The sequence below is a fragment of the Oryzias melastigma genome, linkage group LG17, assembly GCF_002922805.2.
Source record: "Oryzias melastigma strain HK-1 linkage group LG17, ASM292280v2, whole genome shotgun sequence".
NCBI classification, from domain to species: Eukaryota; Metazoa; Chordata; class Actinopteri; order Beloniformes; family Adrianichthyidae; genus Oryzias; species Oryzias melastigma.
The window spans coordinates 16,193,197-16,213,507 of NC_050528.1; the positions used below are offsets into that span (position 1 = coordinate 16,193,197).

The following is a 20,311-nucleotide window of genomic DNA, read 5'->3' on the forward strand; positions in this document are numbered from 1 at the left end:
CACAATAAACTAATCAAACATGTTAAAGTAATAATTTACTATGAGTATGGCGATTGTTTTTGTTTTCCTCCAGACCCAAGAAGTACAGAAGGCCATGGATGAGAAGAAGTTTGACGAGGCGGTCCGTCTGCGCGGCAGGTACGTTTAAAGCAGTTTATGAGCTGCTTCAGGGGAAACAAGCTAGTTCTTGTTCAGAACGTGGGTTCTGTCTGCTAGACTGCCATGGAACTTGCAACACTTTTGCATTGTCATGATTTTTCCACTGGAGCACAGACTAACTCTGTTTTCTATTCGCAGGAGCTTCGAGAACAACCTGAGCACCTACAGACTCCTGTCCTACCGTAAACTTGATTCTGAACTCCCAAATGTGAGTATTCATAGAATACAATCAAAGCAGCTGCTTTAACAAATATGTCTTTACAATTCATGTAATCTGTCTTTGTCACCAGCCACTGTGAGATGTTTTCATTAGAGTAAGGTACCTAACGGTCAGGTGCATTGTGGGTGCTGCTGTCTTTTTGTGACACTAACAGAGCCTGTTTTTCTGTAATTGGCTGAAGGGAGAGGAGGAGGAGGCAGGAGATGAAGAGCAGTGCCATGTATGTGATGGGTAACTAGGCAGCTGCTGAACAGGCAGTTTCTAGAGCTTCTGCAGGTGCAGTTCAATGAATTAGCTTGTCGGCTTCTGCTTTCTAAGTCCCTTCATGCTGCAAAATATATATAAATATATTTGAAGATTTAAAAACCTGTTTAACTGAATTCAAATTGGAAGTTTTTATGTGCCACAAAATGACAGTCCTGGCTTTTTCTCATTTCTGCACAGCTCTGTGTATAGTAGAAGTGCTTTAAGGTCCCACTCTGATGATCTGTTGATCTATTTGGGATCAAGCTAACTTTTTTTAGGACATTATTGCTGCAGAACGGCAGGAGTTCATTAGAAATTTGCCTTTGAGTTGTTGGCGTGAAGCAAGCCCGCTTCCATTTCCCTTCACCCAACTGTTTAGACCCTCTCCTGCTAGCTTACAGCCCCTCACAACCTAACATTATTGATGCAACAAAAATGTCAAGCAATATTGGAGCCAGATACCAGCTCAGACGAGGAAAACAAAAACATTCATGGATCTATTTGTGCTCCCAAAAATTGGAGTACGAATATTTGCGATGTCCATTTGAGACCATTTGAGACGTTATCAGTTTGTTGATTCTGATCTCCTTTTCTAAACAAAGGTATAAATGGTGGTGATTTGATACATATAATTTCAATGTTCATACATCCAGTAAAAAGACAAACACAGCAACAAACATTACATTAAATAGTAACGATTTGTGAATCGTAGAGCTTGATTTTTGAATCGAATCGGAATGCAACAATCCACAGCCCTAATGAAGACATATTTAAAAATGTAATTTTAAGATTACATTTCTTTAGATATGTCCTCCATCATTTGTCACAATAGTCACACCAAGAGCACACATGTCATCGGAGTGGGTCTTTAATGCTACAGCATAGATGTCAACAGCAACCGATGCTAAGAAATGCTTGAATCTGAACTCTGCTCACTGAATGCTGGCTCTGGGCTGACAGTGTCTGGAAGCGCTGCTTGCTTAAACTAGAAATGCTCCATGTTCTCTTTGATTAAACCCACATTTTTCATGGTTGGTAAGTTATGTAGCCCTACATGGGGAGGTGGGGGAAAAAACATCCTCTAACTTTTTTCACACGGCGCTGAAATGCCTTTTTATAACGGGAGAAAAGACAAAGACTCTTTCAGTCTAGTTATCTTCATCACTTAGAGGTGGCCCCTCATTGGCTGTGTGTTGAATGGTGCACCATTGATGAGTGAGGTCATCTGTGGCTGCAACCCAACTTTCTGTGACAGTTTCTCTACGGTATAGGGGGTTAAAAACAAAGAACTGAGTTAAGGAACACAGAAGCCTGGATAGTTTGGTTTCTCTCCCATTAGTGGAATTTTACCAGCAGTGGAAACAAGTTTTTGATCATAAAGTAGAGCCATTATATCCGTCATTGTCTCTGTTAGACAGCATGTTTTTTAGATTCAAATCTACAAGCATGGTGTTGACCTGAAAGGAGCATCAGGTTTTGAATAGGTGAATCAGGTACGATGCTTCGCTGCATCTTTCAGCAGCATGGGGCTTCCTGCATGTAAGGCTCTCTCTGCCTGCTGCTGTTGTGCTGTGAGGCTCTTCAGCACCTAATGAGACATGGAGGGTTTGTTAAAGAGGCATTGGATGGAAAGCTCCAGCGTAAACATGGGCACCTTTCCTGCCTGATTCTTCATTGCACTGGAAAGTTCCAAAGTCCCGTTGTTCCTCAAAGAAAACAGGTTTTATTGTGAAAAATGAATCTCCATCGGCAGCTAAAATAACTCTACATGGTGTCATTTGAGGAATTACAAATTCTTTCATCCTTGCAACCATCTGATAGGATGGTGTTCATCAGCCTAATTCTGCTTCCTCATTTTCTGCATTTTCTGTCTGTCACCTTCAGAGCTCCTTCAATGTAGCGGTGATGAACGTTGGCGCTCCGGCTGCAGGTATGAATGCCGCCGTGCGCTCCGCTGTGAGGGTGGGAATCACAGAGGGCCACAAAATGTTTGCTGTCAACGATGGCTTCGAGGGATTTGCTAAAGGACAGGTCAGTGTGTAAAGCTGCAGGTTGTAACAATTTGTAAAGAATAAAATGCAAACATTGACATCTTTAACATAAGCCTACCGCCACCATGTTACAAACATTTTCTGTCTCCTCAGTCCACAGAATATTTATCCAAAAAATGTGAAGATGATCCAGATTATTAAATATGATCTTTGTTTTGTTTCTGCTCAGAAGCGTCTTTCTGCTTGAACTCCAAACTGTCGTATTTTCCACACTATAGGGTGCACCTGATTACAAGGCGCACTATAAATGAAGGTCTATTTTCAAGCTTATGTCTCATACATTGAAGGTGCACCAAACTATAAAGTGCATTAAGTAAGACAAAAAAGTCCATCAATCAGAAGAACGTTATTAACTGCGCTCAGAGTAACTCTAGAACTTGTTTGTGACATGCTACATGTTAGCCACATTAAAGCATTAGCCATGTTAGCATATTCACAACTCCTGGAACTCCCAACCTTGTTTCTCAACATAAAGAAACACACTGATACCGCTAAAACAAACGTTACTGCGACTAAAACCCTTTCTTGTTATTAGCATGGAAATAACACAATCAGACAGTGCTACATTTTAGCTACATTAGTATATTCTAGAGCTGTCAGGCGATTAAAATTTTTAATTGCGATTAATCGCATTGTCCATAGTTAACTCGTGATTAATCGCAAATTAATATGTGGCCTTTTTTAAGGAAAAACATGTGGAATTTAGCAGTTTAACAGTTTAACAATTTAACAGTTCTACATTAATAATGAAAACAAGAATGGCAAAATTAATAGTTTTCATCAGAAATACTTTGTTTTGTAACATTGTATTGAGATAAACTTTCTTAACAATAAAAGGCTGTAACATAAAATGCCTAACAAAAGCCCAAGACCAAGTGAAGGGCATTTTAAATTAAAAACTTCAATCAATGTTCAGTAAAATAAAATAAAAAACATCAAAAATAACATTTCCATAACACTTTCATGTTCATTTTTTGTCAGGACCAAATCTTTTCCTCCTCTGCTGAACTACAGTAATCAATGAAATAGAGATTTATCATTTCCAATGAACTTTTGTTTTTTAAAACATTAAAGACTGAGAAAAGCGGGATACACTGTGGATAGTTTGACAGTCTGTTACTGCCGCCGTGTTCTCTGGCTGCAGCTCGATGCAGCGACGTGTCCAGTGGAGCTCACGCCATGAATATGCCGGCAGACAGACCGCTATGCTGGGGCTGGATCACGCTTAAACCTCCAGAACTTTGGGAAATTTTGCATATTTTGCAAAGGCGGAAGAGGGACGGGCCACACACTCAAAGCTGAGATTTATCTTTTCATCTACTAATAACTGGCGTTGTTTAAACTACATTTAAAGCGTCCCCCGGTGCGCTTGCTGTTCGGGGGTCCGCAGCTCACGGGACGCGGCGCCGGACGTGAGCCGGTACCACCAAGCGTGGTACTGGACGCGAACCAGAGCCGGGTTAGAGTGCAGGAGCTCTCCGGGTCCTAGCGCCGGGCTGGTTCTAGCTAGCAGCTCGGTGGTTGGAGACCCGCCCGTGATCTAATGAGAGCAGCCGGTGAGTTAGAGGGCGATGAGGGACGCCTGCGCGCGCGGTATGGAAAGGCACGTATGAGAAAATCCACGATTAATGCGTCAAAAAAATTGTCGGCATCAAGCACATGTCAGATTAACGCGTTTTTAACGCGACAAATCTGGCAGCCCTAGTATATTCACAATATCTGTAACATCCAATCTTGTTTGCAACACGTAAAAAAACAGACTGATATCGCTAAAACAAACGTTACTGTGACTATGCCAACTCACAACCCTGTTATTAAGACAGAAAAAAACCCAAAATAGTCAGACACTGCTACACGATACTGCTAAAACACACTGTGATTAGATTAACCGCTACGCATTAGATGCATTAGCATACTCACAATGCCCGTAACTCCCAACTTTGTTTGCAACAAATAAAAAAACAGACTGATATCACTAATGTTAATGTGTCTATGCTAATTCCCAAACTTGTTAACAACACAAAAAAACAGACTAATACCACTAAAACCAACGTTACTGTGACTTTGCTAACTCACAACCTTGTTTTTAACACGAAAAAAGTCAAAAACTGCCAGTTGATGATACTAAAACAAACATTACTGTGATTATGTTACGTGCTTGGCATTAGATGGATAAGCATACTCAGAATACCCATAACTCCCAACCTTGTTTTCAACATGAAAAATACCACACTGATTTTGCTAAAACAAACATTACTGTAACTATGCTAACTCCCTACCTTGTTATTAGCACATGAAAAACAGTCAGACAGTGCTACATGTTAGCCACGTTAGAATACTCAACAAACCTGTAACTCCTAACCTTGTTAACAAGAACTAGATAAACTGACTGATGAAGCTAGCATTAATGTGACTACACTAACGCCCCAACTTATTAGAAACATGGAAAAAAAGGTACCGTCCCAAAATGCTACACGTTAGCCTTACCGTTGCAGAAATTTGGTGCTCCTTTTTTCTAGTCAGTTTCTGACTTGTACATTAGGAATTTTGGCTTTATTAGAATAAAGAGAGGCCTAATTTTTTAACATGTTCTGCTTGTTTGATGCTTGATAAATTAGGCTGAATCCGATTTCCTACCCAAACCCTTCGACTTCTCCCTACCCCTACATTTAGCTGTTCAAACAAAGAGTTATTATGGAAAAATAGTGTCTTCATATTCGGAAATTACCACTTGATGACATCATGAACAGTCACCGGTCATCTACGTTAGCACGTATCTGCTAGAACTCGGAAAATACATCACCTTGGTTTTATAACTTTTTACAGCCATGCTAAAACAAAAAGTCATTACTCACATTTAAATGTAAACTTCTGTACATCAGACCACAACCATGTAAAGAAATGCGTTTCTCCTCCCGTCAGTCTACAGCGCGTCGCGGATCAGACTCGCATCAGAGGGATAGCTAGCCCTAAGTCACCACGGCTCCTCCTTAAAAAAATACGTTTGGATACCACTAAAGCTTTAAATGCCCTACAATTGAAGGGGTAGGGGAGGAATTCTGATTCGGCCTTGGAGTTATTTTTGCCAGTTGGTCACTCCTTCAAAGGTTCTCCACTCTTCAACGGTTTATCCATTTGTAGATAATAAGTGTCTATCTGCAGAGTCACAAGCGTTTTAATATGTTTTTGGAGAATGTTTCTAGAGAAAGGCCCTCCGGTCCTCGTATAAAGGCCATAATTTCAGTTTTGAGTAAACAACGGTGTCATGTTGACATCCCTTTTTAACTGTCATAGCAAAAAGAGTAAAGAGGATTCATATTCAGGTGGATATTTTAGGATTGTGTTGTTACGCAAGACACAACAAAGATTGCAAATGTTTTAATTTCATGAGTAAAGAGCACTGAAGTTTTCTGTCATTTTAGCTTATTTTTTTCAGATTTAACATATTTGTCTCAAGTATTTTTAAAGAATCTCAACGTCACCTAACCTACTAAAAACTAGTTTTTCATTGTCTGGTGAGACTGGACACTCTGAGGCATGTCATGCCTTGATGTCCTACATTCAGGAAGTGCTGTCTGTGATTCCCCCACCCCCCTCGCCAAGCTGCGTTGACCTCCCTGATAACACCAAGAGTGTCCAGATAAACAGTGCTGCTTACTGTAAGCCAATTATACTCCTCCCTCTTCAGTTATGACGTGCATTCTGGTGCACAGCACTCGTCTGCATTGGCTCCACAGGAAAACTCTTCATGGGCTCTGGTGGAGAAAAGTTTCCAGAGCTTCAAACTTTTTTGTTGCAAAAAAGAAGAAAAAAAGAGAGAAGAGCATATAAGGAGATCTGTTGAGATTAGTTGAGTTAAAGTGAAGCTGTGAACCGTTAAGAAAATCCCGTCTAAGTGGGACACAGATAAAAGCAAAGAACAATGTCAGAGAAGCCTCTTTGTGTTTGTTTAAAGAGATAACATTTTAAAAGTTCTTCTTTCACACAAAAACAGGAACTTTTTGATAATCTTCTACAATTATGGCACATGTATTAACAATTTTAAATAATTTAAATGTTTTGCAACAGCTTAGAAAGTTGCATTACCTGTGATAATGCTGGTGTGAAAGCTTTTTGCTGAAAGTAGTCGCTGAAGATGCTGACACTCTTTGCTGAAAATGGTATTGACTTTAATTGCTGAATGGATTTTCTGAAAGTGGAAAAGCTATTTGCAAATGTTAAACTTGCTAAAAGACTGAAAATTTCATTAAGGAAACAATGAAAGACCATTAAAGTTGACCTAAATTGCTTAAAAACTTGTAGCATCATTGCTTAAAAACCCCTAATACATGCCAATTTAGCAAAAATGTTTAGTGTGTTGCTTAAATATGAGCTAAACTCCAAATTAGCACAAAAAACCTCAGTAGTTTACAAATTGGCCCAAAAATAAAAAATAAAACTAGCCTGTAACTTAAATACTAGCTAAACTCCAAAATAGCACAAAATTCCTCAGTACAAAAAATAGAAGCTAAACTCTAAAATTGTCCTCTAAAAACTTTAGTAGATAACAAGTTAGCCAAAAACGTTAGCATGTTGCTAAAATATTAGCTAAACTCCAGTTTCTTTTAAATTACTCTAAAAGATGAAAACATAGCCCATGAATACATTTAAAGGCTTTTTGCTAATCTACTTAAAATGCTGAATTTGAAATTCTCATCATTGTTAAATATTTCAAAAGGTATAACGTTTATGAACACCAAAAATACAAGCAGTAATGTAACCAAGATTGCTGAAATCGCTGAAAGTTTGATTGAGTTTTTACGTGCCAAAAAACTTTAGGAAAGGAGCCGCAGAATCACTATAGTGTTAATGTTTTCTAATCACTATAAAGAATCTTTTTCTTCATCAGATTAAGGAGATCAAGTGGGGAGATGTTGGTGGCTGGACTGGTCAGGGTGGGTCTCTGCTGGGGACAAAAAGGTAAGCTACGGTCACCAAAATAAAACAGATATACAAGAAAAAAGTGTAAAAAAGATTAAGCTGTTTAAATTGAACGTTTTCTTTTGATAGAACCCTTCCAGCGAAACATTTGGCGAAGATCGCTGAGCAGATGAGAATCCACAACATCAACGCTTTGCTTGTGATTGGAGGATTCGAGGTGTGTCACCTGGTTTTATTGTCTCAGAATTCTATATATTTGCATTAAATGTTGATGTTTTTCTTTAAAAAAAAAAAAAACAGCTTTTACAAAGATTAAAAATGTCAGTTAACCCACTGAGACTGGAGGGAATATTTAGATACAGGTCAAAGGGGGGACCTCTGGTCCAAATGATTTAACCCATTTGGATCTGGATGCCCTTTAAGAACTGCAGTCCTGCATCCAGCCTAAGTGGGTTAATCTTGATGTTAAAAACTCTTCTTGTTTCTTAATGGGTTCATTTGTCGGCCAAGCAGCAAAATCAGAGATTAGAATCATATTCATAGCATATATAGTATAGCACATTTATTCACACTTAGCTTTTCTAAATTCCAGGTTTCAGAAAAAGCTGACTGTCAGCTAAAAAAAGAGCAAACATAACTCTGGACACCATGTTTACTGTGGTTTTTGCACTGGTTGGCTGGAACTTTTCATGAATGACGCATTGCTGATCGTTCCAGACAAAAATAATTGTATTGCAGAGATGTTTTGGGAAACGTGTGCTAAAATTAGTATGGGGTGAACATGCATGTCATGAGAACGCAATTTTGAGATATAGTTTCTGCATTTCTTAGCTTCATTACAGTAACAAAAAACTTCAGTAAATAAATTCTGAATTATATTCACGAGGACAAACAGTCCAGCAAGCATTCAGAGCAAAGAGTTTCTTCCTTTCTTTTCTGGTGTATTTTTTAATATTCCCCACACAGTGATCTCATCAGATGATTGCTAGGTTTAATTACTCAAAACAATCAAGGAGAAGTACTGGCTGGAAGTTTGTATTTCTGATTCCCCTGACAGTTTGCAGGAAGCCCCGTCTTTGCAGCTTGGCCCCACAATGAACATTTGATCTCCATGTTTGTCTTGACTGCGGTTGAACAGCATCGACTTCCTGTGTGTGTTTCCCTGCTGTGTTGGCTGGGCTCTCTCCCTCTGGCTTCTCCCTCCAGAACAAGCGCCCCTGAACTCTGTTGTTCCCATCGCTGCGTCTCATTCTCCCACTGCATGACAAATACCCTCAGGCCCCGCCCACTCTCGTAAAAGCCCCACCCACTTCACTTGTTTCGTTTAAAATTCTGACCGTGCTACCCAAGCTTGGTGTATTGAGACTAAATACAATTGATATTACTTATGTTAATACATGGAAGACGATACATCTTAACTCTTTAACCCTTTAAGACAGGATCTCCAGTGTTCATGTTCTTTGATTTACTGTAACTTTTGAATGGTTAATGCTATCAACGTAATTCCAGTAGATTTTGAAGGAGAAAACCAGCAAAAAGTTATGGTGCATTCACGCCGGCGTGGAAGTTCACTCTTTTTTGACGGCTGTCAAATTTCCTGCTCAACACCTTGACGCGCCTTCCGCAGAGCAACCGCTGAAGCCGTTCTGGAATTCATTCGTTGTCACATCATGGATGATGTTAAGCGAGTATCGTTAACTCTAATCTCATGCGGGAAATGCACCAGTATGCAACACTTTACAATGTTGGAATCTATGCAGGATTAGTTGGAATTACTTAGATTGCTTAAATAGCTAAAGAGCCACGATAGTTCAAAGAAAGTGTGCTATTAAAGGGTTAAACTGCACTTAGTTTGTTTGTTTTTTTTAAAACCAAAATACAGAAACTTAATGATGTGTTTACTTTTGCAGTATTCAGATTTCTAATCTTGGACTCCACCCACTTTTACTCAACTGAGGCATGCGAATGTGAAACGCTTCATCTTGAAAGCTTTTTTGCTGTAAAGTACCAAAAGAAATCATTCACTTGATCAAACCAAATCTTTTCCCTCCAACCATTTCACGCTAATTTTCCCTCTCGACTCACCCGTCTTGTTGCCTGCTGTGTTGTTTTGAAGACATGCGCCCTTTCCGCTTTTCTATGACCTGTGCACATCCTCGACACCAACCAATAAGAAGCTGGCTCTCACTGCTGCAGGCCTACGTGGGATTGCTGGAACTGTCCTCAGCACGGGACGAATATCCCGAATTCTGTGTGCCGATGGTGATGGTCCCCGCCACCGTCTCCAATAACATACCGGGTTCTGACCTCAGCATTGGCTCAGACACGGCTCTGAATGCCATTACTGACGTAAGTGAGGCCGGGTTAGAGTGCACCTGTGTTTTTGCAGATGTCAACAGTCGTACGCCGCCCAGGCTGTGAGAATTCTGAGCCTCGATGACTGGCAGCTTGCTTCTATACAATGACAGGAAGGAGGTCCTCAAACATCGGGGTAGGATGTCAAGCAGCATGTTTTATATAGACTTAAGGGGCCCACTCAACACAACAGGTGTCCGTTATCAGAAATTAATTTGCGTTGGATGATAGCTTCAGCGAATCCAATCATTTTTAGATAATAATGCCAGCCTTATCCCGATTATACCATAGTCATTTATGAAATAAATACATATTAAATCTACTAGTAAGTACTTTAATGTTTTTTTTTACATTGTCATGGTAATAATGGCTATACAGCCTTCACCTCACCTCATCTATGAGGACTAACCAGCAGAGGAAAGGGAGATTTATATTGTCCTGTCCTTTCTGGATTTCCCTGTGTTCAGCCAATGGACTACAGATCTAAATTAGCATGGTTGCTATAATCTGGTACGTTTACATTTATGACTCTGAATAGATGTTCATTAATGTACATGGTCCCTAGTAAATAAATAAATAAATAAAGTAAAGGATATATGCTAGACATCATCTAAAGTGATACAAAGCATCATATCTTGCTGCTTGTTTTAGTCCAGACGATGAAGCAAACATTTGTTTCAAAGAAAGTCAACAATTAGTTTTCTAGATCACTTTTATGGAAGACATATGCCCCAAATTTGATTAAGGTTGTGTCATGTCTATCGTAGAGAAGTTTGAAGGACAGAGATCTTCTACTGTCTTTGTTGACATGATCAACTCTAGAATAACGTCCACCTACTGTATGTTCTGAGTTTCTGTTGATCTTGTTACCATCTAGACCAGAGTTGATTATATGGAACATTCCGGCTAGGTGACCAGAACTGTCCATTATCAGTTTTTAATGGAGACCCTGCAGCCAATCAGAATCGAGTATTTACCTGCAGCAATGGTATGAATGAATAATACATGTCGTTTCCTCTCTAATTATCATGTATTTACGCCTGTTTTTGTGCCACAACAGATAGGGGAGTTTTGTTTTGTCTTACTGATCCCAATGTGTCAGTTCATGATAAAATAATCATGGAGGGGCAAAGAGCTGATCTTCATTTTCAATATAAATTGAGAAAACTTTTAATACTGATTCTCCTGCTCCTTTCTGTAGGATTTTTGACATGTAAAAATGTAATCACACTCTCAGAGATTTCAGTAACCTTGGTATCAAAACCTTCAGCTTTTTCAGAGCATTACTGCTTGTACTTTTGGTATTTATAAACTTTAGAGTTTTTGAAATATGGAGCAAAATATGTCCCCGAAATGAAAGAGAAATTGCTCAAATCCTTCAAAAACTTTGTGCACTTTGAAACTTGTGAACTTCAGCAAACTTTCCGCTAAATAGACACCATTCAAAGTCTAAAATGTTCCGCATCTACTGGACTTTTTAGGCTAATTTGGAATTTAGTTTTCAATTTAGCAATATGCTATCTGTTTTGGGCTAGTTTAGACATGTCTCTAGTTTTTTAGGCAAACAGCTGTTTTGGCGAAATTATGTAATAATCTTTTAATTTTTTTTTTACTTTGAGAAGCTTACAGATTCAGCTTGAGCACTTTTGGCTATCAGCTCTAGCATCTTAAGCAGACACATTCAGCTTACAGCATTCACACTTGCATTATCGCAGGTAATGCTATAAATCTAGTTTAATTTAAGTTTTCTATTGTAGACTTGTTTAGCTACAAGTAAGAGCTTGTTTGCATGGTGGTGGTTAGGGGCAAAGCAGGTCCCTGGAAACATCCCTGTGGGACTCCATGCTGTAGTGCTGACAGTGACGATACCAGCTTGACGACAGAAGACGAGGATGGAAGTTAGCACTGCAGCCACATAATGTCTTCAGTCTGAGCCCATGCTGTGATTTTCTAGTACTCTAGTATGCAGTGTAGAGATATCATTTGAGTCTTTTAAGGAACAGTAGTACCAAATTTGCAATGGAAAATTCTTGTAGCTGTTTGTTGTTAGAAGCAAGCTGTCCAGGAGGGGTCAGGTAAGTGCCAGAGCATGCAGTAAAGTGTTGCATGTTCCCGAGGCATGATGTTTGTGTGTCCACGCCGCCCGCTGCAAATGTGTTTACTAAACAGCTGATGGGTGGATGGTGCTCGGGGCCGGTCCTTTCACGTCTTTGATACCATTGTTGAAGTCTGCGCGCTGCAGCCTCAGACAGACGTGTTCCTGGTGGAGGTTTGGACCTGCAGCCCAACTTCTGCTCTCACTTCTGGTCGTTCGGGTCACATTTAAGGAGACGTCGCTCTGAACCCTGAGAGTCACACCTCACTTTTTATCGCCGCACGTCAACACCACTACGTGCCGACTACTGTTTACCCCCTACCCCCACTGACCCCACCCCGTTCCATTCGCCCAACTGAAGGAGAAGCCCAAACAGCCCCTCTGGGTCCTGGAGAGAGCCAGCCAGCTGTGAGTTTACAGACCCCACTGCCTTTTCTTGTATCCTTCAATCGTCACTCAAAGCTCAGTTTGGCGACAGAACTGAGGAGCCAGTCTTTTTAAAGACATGTTTCCCCCTGAGTTGTTTTTTGTGTTTTAAAAGCTTCTTTTGATGCAACTTGAGAGTAGCCATACTCCAACTCACACTAATGTCTGCCATGTTGCATTCGGTATTGAGCTGAAATGAAAATGATCTGAATCCTGATATAACAAAAAAAAAAAAAAAAAACATTTTTTTTTTGGATTAGTAAATATTGGAATAAACTTTCATTTCAACCTTGAAAGATATCCAGAAAGAGTTTCCAGCCACCATCTACATGACCTATGACCTCTCTCCCCCCTCCTTCCCTACACATCCTATAAATAGCTAATGACATATGTACCAGTGACACAGATGAGTTGTAGCCAAACACATCCATTGCCATGGTAACGAAGGATACAAGCTGAGGCGGTCTGAGGGGGCCTGAGGCAGCCTGATCTGCAGGCTGCCCTCTAGAGTGGTCTAACTGCATGTCACGGCCCCGCCCCCATCAGGCCTTTGAGTCCCTGCTGGAGCTGTACGAGGCCCGCGCCCACCATGAAGAGTTTTGCGTCCCGATGTGCATTCTGCCCGCCACCATTAGTAACAATGTGCCCGGCACCGACCACAGTCTGGGAGCCGACACGTCACTCAACGCCATCGTGGAGGTAAGGGTCCAGAAACTGAAGGGGTCATTTTGGAAGCTCCTCTCCCTGAAAGACCCGGTTTATACATTGACTGTATATAGAGAGCTGGAGTGAGTGAGTGTGACATCACACACATGGCCAATCAAAAGTGGGCTTGTTTGAAGGCCACACCCCTACTACATGAAAGTGGGCTCTGGATAATTTGTCAATCAAAAGTTTCAATGTGAGACCGCCTACTTTTACTGAGACGTCTGATTGGCCAATTTATAACTTGAACGAATATTAGGAAAAAACTTATTATCAAGAACATTAATAATAAAAAAGGTATCAGAGCAAGAACAGTTATTCTAAAACAGTAGAATGACTGAGCTGTTTATTTCTTAAAAGAAGTCCATTGAATTTTGGCTTCTTAGAACTACTTCCTGTTTGGAACACCAGGGGGAGGAGTCACTCAGTCCACTTCTCCTATACATTCAATGGCTTTTTATGAGAATAATAAAAACTGGATTTACTTAGAATTTTTCAAAAGACAAACCATCCAGAGGAATCTGGTTTTGATCAATCACAACAAGCTGTATACCTGTGAGGTGAAAGCAGGCAGAGAAGGTCTAGTTTAAGAAGGCTTCCTGACCTGGAGTCGGTCCACCTCGGCTGTCTGTGAGTAAACCATCTGCAGCTGAAGCTGCAGTCTGTCTGCATGTCAGCTCCTGCTCTGTGTTTTGTGTTGTTTTCCTCCAGTTTAAATGGGTCAAGTCTGCCCTCTGTTTGCATGCTAAGATGTTTGACTCCATCCGATTAGAGCAGAGATTCACCGGTGACTCTTTACTTCACGGTTCTATGATTTTAGATTTAAAAATGAGCTCAGACGGCCATTTAAAAGATTCTTATTAAGTTGGATTTCCAAAAGTGGTGAGTCAACCTGTGTATCTTTGTCGGGATTGCAGGTATTTTGTAACTTTCAAGTGCTGTTTTATGCTCATGTGCAAACCCTTCCGCTCTCTTTGGGTCCAGATGACTCCAACCACATATTGATGTGTGTTTCCTTCCATGACAAATGTGGACAAAGGTGGACAGGATTTTATGTCTGCCACGGACATTAGTCCATAGGAACCTTAGAGCAAGAGTGGGGTTACAGGGAGAAGAGATAGAGAGGTGGAGGTTTGCCCTGGAAAGGAGAGGAATGAAGGTTAGCCACAGTAAGACAGAGTACATGTGTGTGAATGAGAGGAACCAGAGTGGAAGAGTGAGGTTACAGGGAGAAGAGATAAAGAAGGGGGAGGAGTTTAAGTATTTAGGGTCAACAGTACAGAGTAATGGAGAGTGTGGAAAAGAAGTGAAGAGGAGAGTGCAAGCAGGTTGGAATGGGTGGAGAAAAGTGTCAGGTGTGATGTGTGACAGAAGAGTTTCAGCACAAATGAAAGGAAAGGTGTACAAGACTGTGGTGAGACCAGCCATGTTGTTTGGACTAGAAACAGTGGGACTGAAGAAAAGACAGGAAGCAGAGCTGGAGGTAGCAGAGATGAAGATGCTGAGGTTCTCTTTGGGAGTGACCAGGATGGATAGGATCAGGAATGAATACATCAGAGGGACAGCACATGTTAGAGGTTTTGGAGATAAAGTCAGAGAGGCCAGACTGAGATGGTTTGGACATGTTCAGAGGAGAGACAGTGAATATATTGGTAGAAGGATGCTGAGTCTAGAGCTGCAGGAAAGAGGTCTAGAGGAAGACCAAAGAGGAGGTTTATGGATGCAGTGAATGAAGACATGAAGGTGGCTGGTGTTAGAGTGGAGGATGCTGAAGACAGGCTTAGATGGAGGAAACTGATTCACTGTGGCGACCCCTGAAGGGAAAAGCCCAAAGGAAAAGAAGAAGATGGACAGTAGTAAAACTCAAAAATCAATGATCAAAAAAAAGTTAATCGCACTGTCTTGTGGGGTCCAGATGACCCCACTTATAATGTAAACAAGCCAAGGAGAGCAGAAGGGTTACAGATGTTAAAGACCCACTCCAATAAATATGGAGTTTCTAACATGATTTTGTTGCATTTTTCTAACAATGGTGAACATCCAAAAAGAAATGAGTAAAATTGCATTTTTGAGTTGTTTTTTTTTTTTTTCAAATCATGGTTCATGAACGTCTTTGTTTTCCTTGTCTGAGCTGGAATCTGACTTAAAACTGTATGGCTGGATAGCTCCAATATTGCTCGCCATTTTTGTTGCACCGCTAACGTTAGCTGTAAGCTAGCGGGAAGGCAGGTAAACAAAGGGATGATGGGTAATGAGTGCAGGCTTACCCTATGAGGATCCCGTCCACAACTCAAAGGGGAATTTCTAATAAACTCCTGCCACCCTACAGAAACTAATTCCTAGGAACCAAACAGCCTTTTTAAAAAAATGTGTCTAAAAATGTGATAATCATGATTAATGGACCCCTGGAAGCGCTTTTAATATCTATCAAGAGACGATCGGAGTGGGACTTTAACGTAGAAACAAAGTGAAGTATTTCTGTTGCATCTCTGAGGAACCCTGTTCTTGTCTAACATGAAATCTGTGTGAATCAGACGTGCGACCGCATCAAGCAGTCTGCCAGTGGCACCAAGCGGCGAGTCTTCATCATCGAGACCATGGGGGGGTACTGTGGCTACCTGGCTACGGTGGGCGGGCTGGCGGCTGGCGCTGACACCGTCTACATCTATGAGGAGACGTTTGATATCCGAGACCTGCAGGTCAGGAATACAAAACACTCATACATAGAGGAGTGTTCATAGTTCCCATAAGCCCCTGCTTCTGTTTACATTTGATGGCTCCATGCTGAACCTGTGGTGGGGTGAGCATCCTCTGCTCTGCTCAGGGTCGTGACCCAGATTACAGCCTGGTATTAATAACCTGAGCTGCATCATTTGTTCCACAACAATCAGATCCCATCAGGTGATTACAAGCTGCAGGAAAGGTTTAAAGAAGCAGGTCTGGCACCCCCTTGTGGTGAAGATGCTACCCTACGCCTCTCTGTCTCTCCCTTCTGACTGAAGCCGGTGACTTTGCTCCCTTTTGCAGGCTGCCGGCCACCATCGCTGCGGCTTAACGCGTCTCTGATCTTTGCTTTCAGGCCAACGTGGAGCATCTGACGCAGAAGATGAAGACGAGCATCCAGAGAGGACTGGTGCTGCGGTGAGTCCAAACACGCTTCTGTTACTTAGTCTTTTCACATTTTTTTTTGTATGAAAGTTTTGGAGCAAAGAAAAGGAGAGGGTCGTGCTTTTGAGAGCGACCTCACAGATTTAGTATCCCATCGATTTTATGCGCTCTTTCCGTGCTCTGCAGCATCACGCTCCTTCCACGTCTCCCAGCAGGATGGAGGTCGTGAAAATAGGACAGGTGTAATATTTGAAACAGCGTAGGTGACATTGTGACTCAGTGCTGCAGCCTGCGCTTGAATAGCAATTATATGACACCCTGATTCGGTGCTGCGGGATGAGCCAATCGTAGAGCTTCTGTCAGGTAACTTTTGGTGTTTTACAGAAACGAGAACTGCAATGAAAACTTCACCACAGACTTCATCTATCAGCTGTACTCGGAGGAAGGACGCGGCGTGTTCGACTGCAGGAAGAACATCCTCGGTCACATGCAGCAGGTCACACGCTTGTCTTCCTCTAAACGTGCATAACGTTCATAAAACACATTCGAGCTTTGATCATTGCATTTCCTGTAAAATGACAGTAAGATGGTATATTCTGTAATGAGTGAAGTCAGTTTTCTGTGAAGATTATGATTTGAAAAGAACTTTATGTATGAAAATGATGAATGGATTGGAAAAAAAATGAATTTGTTTTAGAAAAATGTAATTAGATGAAGAAGATACATGAATTAAAAAAGTGAGTAAGTAAAATAAAAAAAATAACAAAAAACATTTTTAAGAAGAATGTAATAAACGAATAAGATATATGGATTTGAAAAAATATATAATAATAACATACATATTTAAGCAAAAATAAATAAAAAATGTACTTAAATGAATACAACGTAATAAAAACAGTTTAAGAAAAAATATTAAATTAATTAAAAAAGTAAAAAATCATCTAATTACCTTAACGTTTCAGTAGATTTAAGTTTTCATTATCTTATGATTTATTGTAATTGTATGGAATGTTTCCCACTATTTTTATTTTTTTTTTGTAAACTGTGTATATGTGTTGTGGGACTTTTATTGTTAAACACTTTTATTTATTGTTAAACACTTTGAGGTTTTCTGTATCAGATAAAGTGTTGTATAAATGGCGTTGAATTTTGAAATACATCCAAAAATTACATAATTTTAGGTAAAACAAAGCTGGTAAAGAAATTAGTTAAAAGAAGTATTTTTTTATGTCGTTCTCAAGATTAAGTAAAAAAAATAACACATCTTTAGTTTACAGATAAAAAGAAAAATAATTTATTTAATTTTTTTAAATCAAATTCCAGAATGCTTCTAAAAATCTATTTTGCCCAGTATTTTAAGAAACATTTTAAAATTCGTTCAAAAATATTTAACGTTTTTGAGACTAAATGTTCGCTGTGCACACTTGGGTTTCAAAGGGAGGAGCTCCGTCTCCTTTTGACAGAAACTTCGGCACCAAAGTGGCAGCCAAAGCCATGCAGTGGATCACACGGATGCTCAAAGAGTCCTACAAAGGAGGTGAGATCCGTGATCGGGTCACATGTTCACTTAGAAATGGCTTGGAGGGAACCAGATGAAAAGCTGCTGTTTGTGTCCATGCAGGGAAAGTGTTCACTAACGCCGAGGACACCGCCTGCCTGCTGGGGATGCGCCGCAGGGCCATGGTGTTTCAGCCTGTCGCTCAGCTCCGAGAGGAGACCGACTTTGAGTAAGAACTTTCACATAAAGACTCATAATAGCAGAAAATGCTCAAATAACTCAGATTTGACATTTATTTGATTTTGCCATTAAAGTCTGTCAAGACCGAATATTTTTGCACGTTTTTACATAGATTTGAACCCACAAGATACCAGTTACAGGACAGACACTCCTCCACTAGGCCATTAAGTTGTTCTTTTTGTTCCATAGCTCATACCATGAACACAGAGAGCAGGTTTTAGCAGAAATATCTCAATTTTGAGGCTATAACTGAATTCCCACCATAATCCTGATCTACCAAAAAACAATATAGTGCGATATAGTGTATCTAATGCCCTGGATCTTAAAAGTATTTCAGACACCATGCTCACTACTTTTCTCTAGTTTTCCTTAACGCTAAATATGACGTCACTGATTTCAAAAAGTGAAAATCAAATCTATACGAACATTCTCCGTCTATTTGTGACTCCACTGTGTTCTGGTGATGAAGTTGTGAATGGTTTATTAAAAAACCATTCATGTCCCCCCTTCAGACACAGGATCCCAAAGGAACAGTGGTGGCTGAAGCTCCGCCCCCTGATGAAAATCCTGGCCAAGTACAAGACGTTCTACGACGTGTCCGATGCCGGCCAGCTGGAACACGTGACCCGAGTCCGGCCCAAAGACTTCCAACCCTCCGTATGAGCTGCTGTCAGCAGCCCCCCCCCTCACCGGACAAACCTGCTTCACGAGCCCCACAGCTTCTCACCTGACCCCCCACCCCGCCCCGACTACTGCAAAAATGTTAGATTTTTAATGAGATGGTCCCACAGACGGTCGACATCTTAGAGGAGAAACATGAGGATGGTCAGACTAAACAAACTAGCAGCTAAGTTTTCTAGATCCTAAAATAATATATTTATGCACTCCTCATGACGTACTGTACGCATATTTAAATTTTAGTCTGAAATGTAGCCATTTCTAACCTTTTACTTTGAAATTGTGCACTCAGGTGGGCGACAGCTTTCATCAAACTTTCTGCTGCACTTTTTGAGTCCATAAGCAATGTACCGTCCCAACGCTGCTCGTAAAGAAGGAAGCTGTGCGAGAGCGGTCTGCACCTTGACTATTGAGGGAGCGGCGAGGCTTCAGGCCGACAGGTCCTTCGTGCTGTGGACTGGTGTCTGTGGTGTTGTGTTGTTGCATTGTATCTGTCCAGGCTTTGTCGTGAGTAGGGTCCTGCCAGCTGCAGGTGTTACCCATGGGTGTGGTGTCGTGTGTCTGTTACCGCACATCACTGTTGTTATGAAGCGTGGCCGTCCTGCTGGAGTCTAATAAAGCTTTTACTGTGTGGACATGTTGGAGTGTTGTGTTGTTTATGCCGTCGGCTGCTTTTGATGATGCAGTGTCACAGTTTCAGGGCCAAAGCGCTGCATCCATCGTCTGTGAATTCATCAACACCAGTAGAATGTGTGGATTATGTCACTGAGCTCTCAGCACCTGTTGGTGCTGCACATTAAAGATCTCCAGTGGCTCCAGATGATGAAGAATTAGCTGGTAAAGCACAAAAATAAAAATGTCTTTGTAAGCAGAACTTTTCATAAAATCCTCTATGGCAAGCTAGAAGGCTCAAAATCCAGATTCCTGAATAAAAGCTTCTTTGCCGTTTGCAGATCAGAACTTTGCATAAATTTAAATATGGCAAGCAAGAAGCTTCAAATCCTAATTCCTGGAAAAAGATTATTTGCTCTTTGTGAATCAAAACTTTACATCAATTAGGCTTTGGAGAGCAAGAAGGCTCAAAAATCCTAATTCCTGCTAAAAGCATATTTGCCCTTTGGGAATCGCAACTTTATATACAATCTACGGAAGACACAAAAATCCTAATAGACCCTTTTTCATACATTTTTATGTCATCACAGTCTAACTGCAAAGAAAATAATCTATGGAAAAAACTGTAAATCATAAACACCCTAAAGATTTTTAAGTCAAAGTTAAGCGTTTTAGTTTATTGTCACGCAAAACAACAATCACAACAGATGTAGTCATCCATTATCCGAACCCGCTAACTCTTTTCTGGGCTTGAAGTGTTGCTGGAGCCTATCTAAAGTCGTCCAGTCCTTATTAATTTTCTTTTGTTTTTAATGAGTTTTCCTTTAACGTAACAATTTAGAAATGAGTACAATTTCTATATATATATCCAAGTATTTTAACATTTTTCATTACTGGAGGTGTCTTTTTAATCTATAACAATTTTAAGAACTTGAGGATATGTTTTGATAAAACATTTTTCAGACAATTCTAGAAGAGTTTAAGTAGATTCATGCAGA

The 20,311-nt window shown here is 40.5% G+C and overlaps 1 protein-coding gene across 4 annotated transcripts in view; it reads left to right on the forward strand.

Annotated features, from left to right (window-relative positions):
• The window catches only part of LOC112144439 (ATP-dependent 6-phosphofructokinase, platelet type), a 50,174-nt gene extending 30,838 nt beyond the window's left edge, over nt 1–19,336 (forward strand). For 2 of the 4 annotated variants that reach the window (XM_024268972.2, XM_024268971.1), the window contains exons 11-22: nt 74–138; nt 298–367; nt 2,510–2,656; nt 7,565–7,635; nt 7,726–7,813; nt 13,019–13,171; nt 15,712–15,876; nt 16,257–16,318; nt 16,670–16,781; nt 17,723–17,822; nt 17,907–18,012; nt 18,536–19,336. In XM_024268972.2, coding sequence (XP_024124740.1) covers nt 74–138; nt 298–367; nt 2,510–2,656; nt 7,565–7,635; nt 7,726–7,813; nt 13,019–13,171; nt 15,712–15,876; nt 16,257–16,318; nt 16,670–16,781; nt 17,723–17,822; nt 17,907–18,012; nt 18,536–18,686 — 1,290 coding nt within the window. In that variant the 3' untranslated portion in view covers nt 18,687–19,336. Of the gene's footprint in view, nt 1–73; nt 139–297; nt 368–2,509; nt 2,657–7,564; nt 7,636–7,725; nt 7,814–9,792; nt 9,946–13,018; nt 13,172–15,711; nt 15,877–16,256; nt 16,319–16,669; nt 16,782–17,722; nt 17,823–17,906; nt 18,013–18,535 lie in introns of all 4 variants that reach the window. The other 2 variants (XM_024268970.2, XM_024268969.1) reach the window with 1 other exon arrangement.
• Nucleotides 19,337–20,311: the final 975 nt, after the last annotated feature.